This window comes from Rissa tridactyla, chromosome 1 (genome assembly GCF_028500815.1).
Source record: "Rissa tridactyla isolate bRisTri1 chromosome 1, bRisTri1.patW.cur.20221130, whole genome shotgun sequence".
NCBI lineage: Eukaryota > Metazoa > Chordata > Aves > Charadriiformes > Laridae > Rissa > Rissa tridactyla.
The window spans coordinates 166,784,593-166,799,077 of record NC_071466.1 but is presented as its reverse complement, the minus strand read 5'-3'; the positions used below and the strand labels follow the sequence as shown (position 1 = coordinate 166,799,077).

At 40.4% G+C, this 14,485-nt stretch overlaps 1 protein-coding gene across 1 annotated transcript in view; it reads left to right on the top strand.

The window, feature by feature from the left end:
• The window catches only part of ANO4 (anoctamin 4), a 114,199-nt gene that overhangs the window by 70,083 nt on the left and 29,631 nt on the right, over positions 1-14,485 (top strand). The window contains exons 13-14 of the mRNA XM_054199248.1: positions 5,760-5,842; positions 11,702-11,842. Of these exons, the coding sequence (XP_054055223.1) occupies positions 5,760-5,842; positions 11,702-11,842 (224 nt within the window). The remainder of the gene's footprint in view (positions 1-5,759; positions 5,843-11,701; positions 11,843-14,485) is intronic.

Genomic DNA, 14,485 nt, shown 5'->3' with positions numbered 1-14,485 from the left:
TTTAAACTGCAAATGCCTTTATTGAGCCACAAGAGATATCCAGGAGCCAATATCAGAGCCATCAGGACAACACAGATTAGCCTACCAGCCTGTCTCAGTTCCTTCCTTCAAAACTATGTTTTTGTCTTAGTTTACTAATTAAATTAGGCCATATACCAATCAAGCCTATTAATGGCATTTCATGGAATACTGATGGTATTAAAATATCCCAAATTACATTAGGGAAAAAATCCACAGATATCACAGATTTTCTGTTTCTCCTTGGGATTTCAGCTTTGTTTTAGAGCTACACCAAAGCTGAGAATCACCAAAAATTTCTAAGCCTTAAAGATTTTTTTAGATGTTTACTCAACTTTTCCAACCTCTTTCTCTACATGCTGACTGAAGTTGAGAATTTCCAAGACAGTTTAGAGGCACGGACTTCCATCTCAGCTAGGAAAATTGATGGGTTAATGTTGCTGAACATCTATGTCACTGTTCCTAACTGCTGGTGAGCATTTCTTTGGAGTACAGCTTTTTGCACCAGTGCTTTTGTTCTTCCTTAACAGTAAGACTGCTTTCAGGAAACACCTATGCTCACAGCATTGGACATTTGTTTTAGCACTGCCCAGAACCAGGATTGTAGGAAAAGCAGCTCTAATTAAGGGGAGTCCCTCACTCAGGTAACCGTGCCTGGTCCTGCTTCGTGGTTGCTATGTGGGAGAAGGCTGAGCATGCCTGCCTCCAAAATGTTGTAGGTCCTCTCTCATTTCTGTCCCTAGTTGACGGGAGCTGCACCTCATGTTGGTTAGCCTCTTCTTGCTCCCGCTCCTTCAGCATCGCTGTCAGACTCCAAGACCCAGTTTCCTCTGGGGATATCTCCCCACCTGGGAAATGCACTGCCCACCCATGCATCTCCAGCACCTAAGCCCACAGAGAGATAAGAAAAAAATATAATAAATGCTGCCTTGTGAACAATTTAGCTAATGGAGAAGAGACTATAGGAAAGCAGCTGAGGTGAGAGCTTTTGTTGGCTTACACTGTGCTTGTGAGCTTGCCGCCTAGAGGGATGTAGAGACAGCAACAGGAAGGAGGTCATGAGTGCAGGGTAATGGCTTGGGGAATGGGGCGATCCTATGGCTCCACCCAAACTGTAGTTTCTTAAATAAGATTTTGCTGAGACAACAGTGAGATTTTGGAGGTATTTTCCATACAGTTAGGGCTAAAGCAGCATTAGAACAAGGAAAGCCACACTTCCCAAGGATTTTCTGGTACTGTATTTATGAGCTGGCTTACTGCCTGTCTTTAATGGATTTTCAGTCAGCAGTAGGCCTATTGGCAGCTGCAGGCATTACCATCATCTCAGTAAATCATAGGGGAAGAGAAGAAACAATGATAGCAATTTGATTGTGGAAATGCTTTTTCTGTCAGCATGAAACAACTGGCAAGTACATGACAAATTGGCTGTGAAAAGTTCAGCCTTCTAGATGATCCAGTTTGGCAGATAGTAGCATATAAAATAATTATGGCAGTGCTTTTAAAAAAAGAGAATGAAAGCAAAAAAGGCAGCTAGAATTGTGATACCTCTTTAGCCTGAGTTTAGCCACTGTCATCTTATCTAAAGTACCTTCTTCACTATCTTTAGATCCATTAGTAAAGTCCCATCTTGAGGGAGAAGCCTCAGCCATTTGCGTGGAGTTTTCAAAACCAGGCGTCGTCAGGTTGGGCTTTCCATGAGAAGGTGGTCTGTACAGTGGTTTCCTCCTTTTACTCTAAAGACATCTTTAATTGATGGACAAAGTGGGTTGCTCACTTTTTAAATATAAATAAAATGCTTCTCCAGGTGATGAGCAAACTGCTGTGGCCAGGTCAGGGAGAGAAATTATCATGACAAATATCAGTATGGGCTGTTTGATTTATGGAGCAGCAATGAGCCTGGCTGTAGGACTCTGAAGCACAGGAACCCATCTTTTATAATGCTTCATTGTGGGATAAGTAGGTCCAATCAAAGTAAGGATGGAATTGTGAAGGGCACCAGGAGATATTGGAACAGACACACGCTTTTCTTAAAAAATATATTGACTCATTTATTATTGTATTTCTCACTTACTGTATTTCTGCCCTGTTTAAGCAAAGTTCTATGTAAGAAGTAATTGGTATAACAGGAAAAAAATCTGATACTTACTAAGGTATACCCCAAAGACACAATACTTAACTTTCATTTTAAACTGATGTAGTGAAGGACAAAAGATAGTCTTGCTTCAGTACACTGAAGGTGTTCACTGGTAGTTTGTATTAGCTTTTCTGTATTGGGAGTTTCTGTTGAAAGGAAAAGGTGTTTCAAAAGGACCGAAGCTATAAATCTCTGGTTTATAGGAAACAGTAAGTCCCTGTAAACACTAATACATTTTTTTATTGGTGAACAGATTGTCATTGATGCTCACTGAGATATCGTCATGTCAGAAGCTGGAAAATAATTTTTCCTTTTGAGAATCTCCAGTCTTGATGATCTTTTCCAGATGTTCAAAGCTTTCAAAAAGAGGGGAGCAATAGCATTTTTTGTGTTTCTGTGCTAGAGGGAAACACCTACACTTTGCCATTCATGTGTGCTTTAAGACTCATGTCAAGCTTGTTGAAAAGATAGGTCCCATTTCTAGGAAAAATTGCTCTCTTTTTACTGTCTGAACTGGATTCTTACAGAAGATAGAAAATGAGAGAAAGATGTTCATTCTAAATAAATGTTGACATTTAAAGTGCAGAAAAAAGCCGTTCTCGGGAAATAATCTACGTATATTTGATAGTCAGTTGACTACCAGCACGTTGCTGTAAAGCCAGATGGAATTGTAGCTTTGGCTTTTCCAATTGAAGTACTGGGGAAAACTAGTGCAAAGGCGTCACTGTCCAGGTGTTTTCTGAAGCTCAGTAGCAAAGTTCTGTAACTGTCCGACAGGAGAGTCCAGCTATTTATCATTTCTAATGCTTTGCTGGAGACAGGATGGGCTGATGGTAGGTTCTCTGTCTCTTCATATCTTTGGGGGACTAAGGCACTCAAGAAAAGTCCTTTTTGAATTTTCTTCTTGTCTACCTAGAAGCATGTTTCCTTTGATAAAGGAAGTGGCTTCAAAACACTTACTGAAAAGCAAAGTTGGGAGGGGAAAAAAGACCCGTCATGAAAATTTAACACTTTTTTCAAGCAATAAGAAATGACACCATAAAACATTTTTTCTAAATATATCAGTTAGTTTAATAAAAGATATTACTTTCCTACAAACCTTGCCTCTAGCATAAAACATTCACATTGATCTGCTCTCTGAGGAGACAGAATTTAAGGAGGTTCTTCAGCAATATTCTTGGAATATAGAATATATTCCAGAAGTCAGGATGGATATGTTAAATGGTGTTCTGAAATACAATAGGGACAGGATTTCGGAGAGAAGGTCAGGACTAAGCTATTTGCTGCAAGAGGCAATGTGCATTACTAGATAACATCACAACTTGTTTCAAAAGCATTTGAGGAAATGGTGTTAAGACAGCTGTTTGTACAAGTGGATGTTGAGGACTGAGCTTTGAGGTCTGAGATGCAAGGTTGAGCTCTGAAACAGGGCAAGCATAGTATAGAAAAAGCTAGCAAAAGACCTGGGAATTAAGGCCAATGAGAGATTCCAAATTCCAAGCAGGATTTTTGGAGAATTCTCAGCATCTGGTTTAGACATACGGATTGGAACACAGGAGAACGATAAGTACAACTGTGTCCTGTTGAGCTGTCAAAGCAAGAAAAGAATGCTGAAGTGTGAAGTATTAGTGATTATTTGACTAGGAAAGAAGCAGTGAAATTTCAAAATGCAGTACTTTTTAGAAGACCTCAGTAGTACAGTGAATCAATCAAAGATGGTTATTTATAGCACATTTTAAAATATCTAGCAAGGGAAAAGTGCATACTGACCTGGATAGAGGGAGAAAAGCGTAGCACAGTACAAGCTAAAACAGCGCTGTGCACATCATCCTATTTGCTACTTAATGATTTGAGAATAGCTTTCTAAAGAACCTTCAGGAACTGCACATACTTACTCTGACAGGTGATAAATATACTAAATATATATGTATAGATTTCTCACTCCAGGTGCATGAAAAACAAGAAAGAAAAGAAGTACATCTCAGCACAGACGTGTCTGAGAGGTTCACGCTGCGGACTCATACACCCACTCAAGTCCTGCTTCCAGCTGCTTTTTGGAATGGAAACAGAGTGGTAGTAATCAATCAGGCTTATTTCTCGGAGGTCTCCAAAAAGTGTAGGGCTACTTGTTTAGCCTGTACGAAATAATTCAGTATGAACTGATAGGAGAGAAGCAGCTCCACCAGAAGACAAGTCAAGGAATGAACAATGTGGTGGTTCAGCAGCAGCGGAGCCCCCTTAGCACTTACTAGTTTTGCTGATCCCAACCAATCATACTGCAACTATTACAAAAGGTCATAGATGCATTAGGCTCACGAGACTGAATTGACTTTCTTTATTAGATTAAATCAAAGCAGCGATTACCTGGTGTAATATAACTCCAGCTTTCAAAAAAAGGATGACGTGATACATGAAAATGCCTTCAAACCAAATAGCTGCCTCCTTAAACATGCTTTTGATATCTTACCTTATCTGCTCTCAGTGTTCATTTTCTAAGCATTTCTTAGCTACATTGGCTAATACATTAAGATACAATAATTCTTACTGGCTAAAAATTCACTTTCACCAAACTTATGGTGGTGCTTAGTATCATGTCATGTCATTATCAATATGCTTCAGTAGGGCTGATAGTCCATTAAGAAGATCCTTTTAGGACTGGATGTGGAATATATTGCCAGACACTGTTACAGCTGATACTGTGCTAGCTGATGAACAAAGGTTTATGTTCTCTGTGATTATCAGCCTGATACTTTTCAGTGAGCAATAAACGGAAGAGCCAAACTTCACAGTGGAAGAGGAAGCCTTTCCATTGATTTGTGCTAGCTTTAGGCAGCTTCTACATTCTTTTGACAGAAAAAAAACCAAAAACCTGTAACCATAAACAGGCTCAGTATTAATCTCCAGAATATGAACATATGATTTTATGACTGAGTTCTTTCCATCACAAAATGGAAGCACAGTCGTGTATTGCATAGTTGTGTGTAGCATATTATACTATCTTGAACTCTGTTAATAAGGGCTGTACAGCACAGAATGCTAAATTGTTAGCTGTTAATGCCACACCACATATACACACTCACGTAGTGTAAAAAATTCTCTGGATTAGAAAGGTGTAAGACAAAAGTTCCCATTTCCTCGGTAGTACTCTACAGATTTGCACATGCACTGTAACGTGTTCCTTTGGGTTCCGGTTTCTGTGTGTTGTAAATGGTCTTCAAAGAAGGAAAGTTACTGTTTTATCTACAATGTCCCCAAGAAACCTTTAGCTTCATCAGAAATCTGCTATATCTAGTAACGATGACTCACAGAAACAATTTTATTCTTTGAGAGTCTTCCCTCGGTTGGTTAGAAATTAAACATTCTCATTTAGCACTAAATGAAATCTCTAAAGCCTCAATCATACTTGAAATAAGTAAAGTAATCCTTAGAAAGCAATGCACTTTGAAAGCAGTTTTGATCATCAGCATGACTTGCTGCTCAAAGGAACCCATTTATGCAAAGAAATGAAAATAATGTAACAGCTTCATTCAACAGTCCTGTGATAGTAGTTAACATTTTCTTGACTTAAAAACAATTTTGGTTTTTTGTGGTTTTTTTTTTGCTCCAGCAACTGTTTTTCTGGAGTTTTGGAAAAGAAGGCGAGCGGTAATTGCTTATGACTGGGACTTGATAGACTGGGAAGAAGAGGAGGTTTGTATAAAAAAATGTACTCCTTAATCTTTAATACAAAAACATTTGTTTAAAAATATAAGCATGTTTTTCTTTTGGATTTATTTTCAATTCATTCTTCAAATCTTCATAAACTAGGAAATAAGCATTTTTCTCCTCAGAAGTTTCCTCTGGAATGTGAAGAAACTTTCCCCAGGCCAAACTGTCCTCTGTTTTTACATCTACTTTGTAAATCTAAACTAATTTCAAAATATCAGTGGCTGTCATTGTGGGAGATTTCAAGAAAAAAATGCACTTTGGGGGAATTTTGCTTTTGAATCCAAGGAAATTCTTGGCAGCCCAGAGTACCATGAATTTTGGCAAATGGGGTTTAATCTATTCTTTTAGAGAGCGACTAAGAATATTGGTGGAGAGAAAGCCTTGTGAGGCTTGTGCCAGCTTCTGAATGCTCAGGTGCTGGTTACCGAAGTATATGGTGCTGCGGAGAGACTGAGGGAGACGAACCAACTCAAAGGATTTAATTCATCCTCTGTTGGTAGAGAGGATCCTCTTAGGGAGGAACCTAAACAGTGAAGAATAGCCTTAACCACCTTCTGTGGTGGTTACCAGAAAGAAGCAGCATGCTCTTGGGACTGAGAGCTGAGGTCTAAGCAGAGCTGGAAGGTTTTATTATGCAGGAGAAAAGGAAGATTCAGTGGGTGTGGCAGAAAAAGCGCTCCTCGACTGGGATTCTGATGTACAGGTGACCACAGAGTCTGCTCTCCTTCCTCTCCAGAGACTGTCCTGAAGCTCTCGGAGGGACTTTAAGAGGCTGCTGTAGTGGGGTCAGTGCAGTTGAACTTCTGTATTGCTGCCTCTGTGGAAGAATTTATTTTTCATTAATCTTGCCAGCAAAGAAACATACTTCTGAGTTATGGGATTTTTGTCTCTATGGGGCAATGTAGTTCAGTGAGGCCATGAAACAGTACAATTTCTCATTTGCTGGTAGGGTTGGGGTTTTTTTAATGCTTAATGACTAAGAAAATAAACCAAGAACATAAAATGAAATAACTTACACAACTGGAAATTGGTTTCTTCATAGCAACAGGAACATCATTATTTGTGCACATATGCTGTCAAGCCTTCGTGATACTTCAGGACTTTTTTCATATATTTAGAAAACACTCTAGTACTGATTTAACTCTCCGGAGATTAACAGCCTGCTCTTGCCAATGCTGACAAGTCACAGAGAAACCACACTGAGATGGTCCTGCTTGAGGTTCAGATATTGATCAGGATTGAACTGCAGTGATCTTGTCGCCTCATGGCTAGTTGCAAAAAAGCCACTGCTGCAGCTGCTGACACCTAGGGCAGAAGACAGATGTACCAAAATGCAATTTCCAAGTCAGGATTACAGCTCGGTATCCCTAGAATGAAAAGGAGCCTTTAATCTAACAAAACACACAAGCAAGTATATTTTGAGGGCCTTTTTTTATATTTTTCCCAGGAAGCCTGCTCTTCCAGGTGCTTATAATTTGGGATGTTATGTATCTGCACCTTTTAGCATTTAACCTTCCTGAATTTGGGATTTATGCTGATTTGTAAACCCATCCACCTGAATTTTTCATGATCAGTTAATTTACAAACATTGAATTTCCTGGTAAAGTTGTCCTTAAGCAATGCTTTGCTTTTTTGCCTTTTTTTTTTTTTTTTCCATGTAATAATACTAAGTGATTTCTGGTTGCTGTGGTAATGCTTGGAAGAGTCGTTTGGTCAGATGTAAGCCCAACAGCTCCAAGCCCACTCAGGACCGACCCGCATTCTGTTTCCCTCTCTTCTTCACGCACATGACCACAACCCTGCTTGCAACATCGCTGCTACTACTGAAAGTGCGTATCCTTTTGCAGAACCTGGAGGAAAGCTTTCCCAAGGAAGATTTGCTCTTTGTTTTCTAAGCTCTTTTGGAAGAGCATTGCCATGTCTACGCAACTAAGCCTTTAGCTGGAATAAACACTGAAAAGGCAGAAGAGAGTAGAGTTGCTAGTTTTTTCCTCTTCCAGCCAGAAAGCCTGTAAGAGCTTCTGGTAGTTGAAACTATCCTCGTAGAAATGCAATGTGTTTATTTTATGATATCTATCAAATAATATTATTTTTTTTATAAGAGATGATTATGTCCCACTTGCAGATTGTTTCAGTTTGGCCTGCAGGATGACATATGCATGACTGTAATTTTCAGAGGATACGTGCTCCCTGCTGATGGTCAGCTGGCTTTTCTTCTCATACCAGGCTTTTTCCAGTGAGCTCTGTCAACAAGATCTTAGTCAGGTGGCCAGGGGCAGTTGTGAGTATTCCTGCTCCAGAACGCCTTCTCCCAGTTCTAGAGGGAGTTTTATAAGTCTCTACAGCAGGAGGTATCAGCCTTTTCAGAAACAGTGTGCCAGATGGTACCTTTCTCTCTCAAATTAGAGGTTAAAGATGCCAATAGGAATTCAACTGGCTGCTTCTCAAGGATTTATGTGACCAGTCATCAGAACATCAGTATCTCATTGGCATTTGAGGTATCGGTTCCACCTCCATTCAGCGTTCAGTGGGATCCCAAGGGTGGGAGCTGATTGCCTCCCAGAGGTGTCTTCTCTGAAGATGCTACAGCTGCCAGCGCCGATATCTACTGCACAACTCGGACATGTCCTTGCGTGAAGGTCAGCTGTACAGATCACTGCCTCCTCTTCTTGAGTATCGAATGCTTCACTTTTTCATTGGCACTGGGGTCTTTGCAGGACTTTGGCCTGAGACAGTCACAGCTTTGGAAGCAGGTGTCCCAGGTGAAAAACTGTTGAGATCATTTTCCTTTTCTGTGGTTCGCAGTCCACCCCTTCACTTTGCCATTGCCTTCAGCTGCAGGCAGGATGACCTGCAAACCACAGGCTTTCTAAGGACACTTACTTCTGGGAGTACTATCATTATCCCAGTGATCAAGATTCAGATTTTCAGTCTTTTACAAATCCCTTTTCTACATCTGGGATATAGAGGATCAGGAAGGATAGGACTCCTGCAAGAATTTGCCTGTTAAAGGACTCAGAAACCTCCTGAAAGAAAAGGATATATTTCACAAAGAAATTTAGAGTGCAGAAAGATCTGGCCTAAGGCAGTACACATGAATCCATGTTTGATACTCCAGAAATCGGTGTGGTTTCTCCTGTGAGTAAAGAATTGGAATGATCCGTGTTTGAGAAGAGGGAAGGAAGAAGAACATTCTGTTTTATGTAGGTTGAAAAAGACATGTCCTGTGGAGTTTGATCATGACGTTGTACATGTCAGTGAGATGTCGGTGAGAATTTTGTCTCCGTAAGGTGAAAATTTTACTCCTAAAAATGCTGCTTTCTACTAAAATCACTGCAAATTAAATTTCCTCTCTACATTCCATTCAGTTATCACTAGACAAAATCAGCCGACTTCTTTTGTTAGCAGTTTCAAAGAAATCAATTAAAGAGTTCTAATTACCATTTTAAGTCACAAGCTTTTGTTGATGAAGATTGTTATTTTTATTAACATTATCTGCCATGTCTAGCTTTCGCTTGCTTTAATATTCATTGTCAAATTGAAAAATAAGGTTTTACTACAGAGGGAAATTTATTAATTCCTACCAACAATAGATTGAAAAAAAGAAACATTTATAAGGCTTCCTATCACTTTGCTATCACTTTTCTGTTCTAAATGAAGAGACAAAGAAATGAAACAATGAAGACGATGGGAAGGAGAATTCAATTTGTTCAGATATGCAACTTTGTGAATTTCTCGCTGCTTTAGTGTTTCACCCAATGAAGGCAAGCTGCAGCCCCTGCAGTGTCCAGGTCCCCCAGGCTGAGGACATGGGCTGAATATGTTCTCGCTCTTTCAGCCCTCCATATCTGGATTTCCTTTTTTGTTAATGAGGTGTAAAGTGGGAGACATGGAGAGTACCTGAGTCTTGGCTGGGTGTACAACAAGAAACCAAGTGCTCAGAGTTCCTGGCACTCCCAGCTGAAATATGGCTTCTGTCATACAGTGTACTTTTTTCTTTGTCTTCAGTTTCACTTCCTTTATATCATTAACCCCAGCCAGCTATAGTACTGTTCAATTCCTGCCCCAACCTGTGCTCAGCATTGTTGAGCGTCATTAAACAGGTACGAAGGTTCATGCCAGGGTCTCAGTTTTGTGTGGAGATGTATCTGTAAAAATAGCCTCTGCATTATCTGAATTGACTGAAGATCGTAGGAGATACCTAGATTCACTGGTGGGTGAATATGATAAGGACTTCCCTGTAGTGCAGATTGTAAAAGATAATCCAACCTTGGCTTAGAGAGAGCTGCAGAGAAGGGTTTCTTGTATATGACTCAGTCAGTCAGCTGGCGCAGAGTCCTTGCACAATCTACAGGGTGCAATTCTCAAGTGCCCTGCTTCAATGCCGTCACACTGTCTTTTTGCATGTCCCTGGGCACACAGGAATACTACTTGTGTTGTTTCTTTTGCTAGATTATGGTCTCCTCAGCAGCCTTCAGCCCTGATGCAGCAGGAATAACTTGAGCAAGGTAGAATAAGAGCAAGTTGTTACCCTGCCTCCACTGAAACACGCTTAGCCTTTGCAGCTGAGCATACATGCCTCTTAACTTTTTTTAATACCACATTACTAGGTTGCTGCTTGAATTTGGAAGTTAAATGTGTTGACAAAGTGCCTTCAAAATTTGAGAGAATGAGAATGAGACATGAATTTATTTTTTTTTTCACCCAGGGAAATTTTATAAAAAGGATGTAGGATTTTAGAATATCTTATTTTTATTCACATTCTAAAGAACTGTATAAGCAGTTAACATTCACCTACTTCAATGCAGTCATTTAAGGTCTGGTCATTTACAAATTTCCATCAGTCAAAGTTCAATTAAATGCAGTTGAAGGACTGGAAGTGGCTGAACTTGGTAAGCCGGGATCTTGGCTGTTACGAAGAAATGCACAGCAGAGGCCTGGTGGGTAATCTGCAAAGTCAGTCCATAGCTGCCTTCGTAGCCAGCTGTACCGTGGGCCAGTTCCCCAGCATGCATCAGAGCATTTCCATCTTTGCCACCGGGTGCTTTCTTTTTTTCTCTAACAGCATCCCTGGCGTCAGACTTGGGTGAGGTGGTGCAGGACATGTGGCTGTTGGTGAACCTTATAGATGACGGGGCAGTGGGGTAGCCCTACTGCAGCTGAAAACCATGAGGTCTTACTTGAACTAAGAGTGAACCCTGTCTTCTGACAAGGCTGTAAACAGATGTAACCAAGCCTCTTCCTACAAAATCACCAGGTTTCATTTCAGAAGAGTTTTTATGGCAAAGCAGGACTTGACATTTCTGCTGCTGAAAGCTGTCCCTGCTAATAATATTGTGCAAGTTAGGAAGGAATTGAGCAATATTAGATGGCATGGCTCCTTCTTCAAATGGTGAGAAACTTTTGCTGATAATATGAAGGTAACCAGTTACCTAGCAAACAGCAATTGGCTTTGGAAAAAGGAGTTTGGTTTTGTTTTTTTTTTTTCACTGTCTTGTAGAATTCCAGTATCAATAGGATAATACCAGGCTGGAAAACTCCGTGGCATCAACATTAAAATGATCTAGCTTACAGCCATATAGTTAGAAAGAGTATTGTTTAGATGAGTGGCTAATTGGGGAATTTACTAAATACTTCCAATATGGTTTTATGGGTATGGTGATTTATTCTAGTTCTCATGAAGGAGACCTGATTTCCCAGCTCAGCTTTTATAGTAGCTGTGCCAGCTGCTGAATTCAAAGACGTAATTCCTAATAACAGTGATCTGATAAATGCTCTGAAATTTCCTACAGACTCTTTCCTACCTGTGCTGTACGTGAACATTTTCTGTCTGTTCTTTAGGAGGAAATACGTCCACAGTTTGAAGCCAAGTACTCCAAGAAAGAACGAATGAACCCCATATCCGGGAAGCCAGAGCCTTATCAAGCATTTGCAGATAAATGCAGCAGGCTCATTGTTTCTGCATCCGGAATATTTTTTATGGTTTGAGAACTTTTGTTTATTTACCAATTGAAAAAGTACAAAATAACATTATCTCTGCTGAGAGAGTATGGGGATATTGGATATGATTACTTGAAAGTGAAATAGGCTCTGGCGTGTTTACTGCAGGCTAAAAATCTGTACGCAGCAAATTGCCTAAGTTTCTGTAAACTCCTACACTAGTTCACTCTTCACCGAGTCTCACAGTTGGTTAAGTCTTTCCTTCAACGTCCAGATTTAGGAGTACTATTAAGGCTGTACGCATAAAGCTATATGTAGCTATACACATGCCAGAAAAATGATGCTATCACATTTAATCACCAACTGCAGCTGACTGAATTCACTCACTGATTTCTTTGCCCTCCCTGTGTAGACAGTGCAGAGTGATGGGGAGAGATCCCATGGAAGACGCAGTTGTTCTTCGTAGGCTCTAGAGAGAACCTAAGGTGCCTAGAGTGCTTAATGATGTTAATATCTCCAGTTTTTCAGTGCGTTGCTGAGGAAGGAAAGAGGTTTTGTATTCCTAGACCAAATGAAATGGAGAAACCTATGTTTCGTGTCTAAAATGAGGCATCTCTCTCCCTTCTGGGTACCAAACTAAATGCAGTAGCAAAATCTCTCCTAACAGAGAGCTGCGTGCATTTCTGCTGAAATGTCCCCATCCTCTAAGTTAACTGAATCTGCTATTTGCTGTTATTCACATGACAACAGTAGTGGTAGGATTGGTCTTGAAAACGCAGTTTGCATCAACTCAGACCCTTATGGAATTTACTAGGGCTTTTCCAGGAGGGTAGAAAATGATATATGTGTATAACTTCAGGAGCTGTGGAAAGGCAGGTAGGTGAGCTAGCCCAGCAGCTTTGTGCTTCACTGAGATGGGAGGGAACAGGGAAGAGGGCTTGTAAGAAGCCAATGGCTTCAAAATTGTCCAAAGCAGTCTTGGACAAGAAAGGCAAGAGCATTATTGAGGTGAACTGTGCTCTGGTATTTCAGATGGATCGACAAAGATGCGTGGAGAAACACTGGGCACAAGGAGCCAACATACTGTCTGACTGAGCCCTTGAAGACACTTATGTCTGCTCAGGACTGCAGTCTCTGCTCAGAATTGATTTTGCCTGTTTTCCCTACGCTTCTTTCTTGAAGGGGGATTGCTGTCACTCCCTACCCTTTGCAAAGGCAGTCATTAATCTTCTTAGCCTAGTGATAGATCTTGCTCAAAGTGCCAGAGAGAGTAGCCTTGCTCTGAATTGTGTGCACCACAAATTGTCCCCATAACAGTCCTTGAAACAAGACAAGGATTACTTTCACTGAAGATATTTTTTATTGCTGGCATAGCGTAGGCTTCCAATGAGTTAGAAAAACGCTGAATTTTCCCCCGTTTCCATAAAAATATTCCTTAAACATTACAGCTTTAAGTACAGGAGATATATCCTTATCAAAGCTTCAAGTTAGAGTGGTTTTCAAAATTTCACAGCATTGACTCTCACAGTGCTAACACAGCTAACTTGACTAACACAGCTCCAACCAGGTTAGTGATTCCCTGTTAAGAAAGTGGTCCTTCTTCCCCTCAACACTATCCAGAGACAATCCTTCACATTCACACACAATTTTCTTTTTCTTCTGCACTGGGATTATGTCTATCATTTTTGTAACTAATGAAATATGAAACCAGCTTGATTAGCATTCAGTGTTTTCAAAATCATTTTGCCCATTCAATTAGCTTAGATGTTCTCCAATTTTGATAGGTTTACATTACCTATGCATAACCTTGGAATACACCTACCTTATCTTTTGCAAACAATCATTTGTCTTCTACTGAAGAAACCCTCTCTCCTTACTTAAAAAGGTGACGAACAGGTACTGTGTCAGAGTTTCTATGAGATGAGTCACCCATGCTAATTCCCAACTGTTTGTCCTTTCGGTGGTTTGCTAAACCGTGGCATAAATTGGTCACAATGGAAAGCAGTTGTCATTTAGTACTCAACTGTTGTATATGGAACATCAAGTGATTTAGCAGCCTGGCTCAGCTGCGTGGCTTTCACATTATAACTGTCACGTGTGCTGAAAGTCTCATCAGAGAAGAAATTACAAGGGCAAGTGAATTTGTTACCTTCCCTAGACAGAATCTTTCCAGACCTGCAGCAAGAAACAGCTTGCTGGGGTAGCTTGCCAGGGTTGTTACTGAGGCTGTGCTTACAAATGGAGACGTTTTTTCCTGTAAGTGTGAAGTCCATCAAAGCACAAAATCCATCCCAAATCACAGAATCACAGAATGGTAGGGTTGGAAGGGACCTCTGGAGATCATGTAGTCCAACCCCCCTGCCAGAACAGGGTCACCTAGAGCAGGTTGCACAGGAACGCATCCAGGCAGGTTTTGAATGTCTCCAGGGACGGAGGCTCCGCTGCCTCAAGCTGGAACATCAGTTTGAGATTAGCCTTTGCACACTGTGGAACATACATGTAAGGAAATTTTCTAATTCCAGAGCTGGCAACACTCTGGGAATGGCAACCACATTAATGCTAAGGAAGAGGTACATTTTGAAGAATGTTTTTAAAACAAAAAATTATTTTAATATTATTTCAAAGATATTTTGCATTATGGAAAATAAAAAGGACTTCGCAATAAGAAGAATATTCATGTTGAAA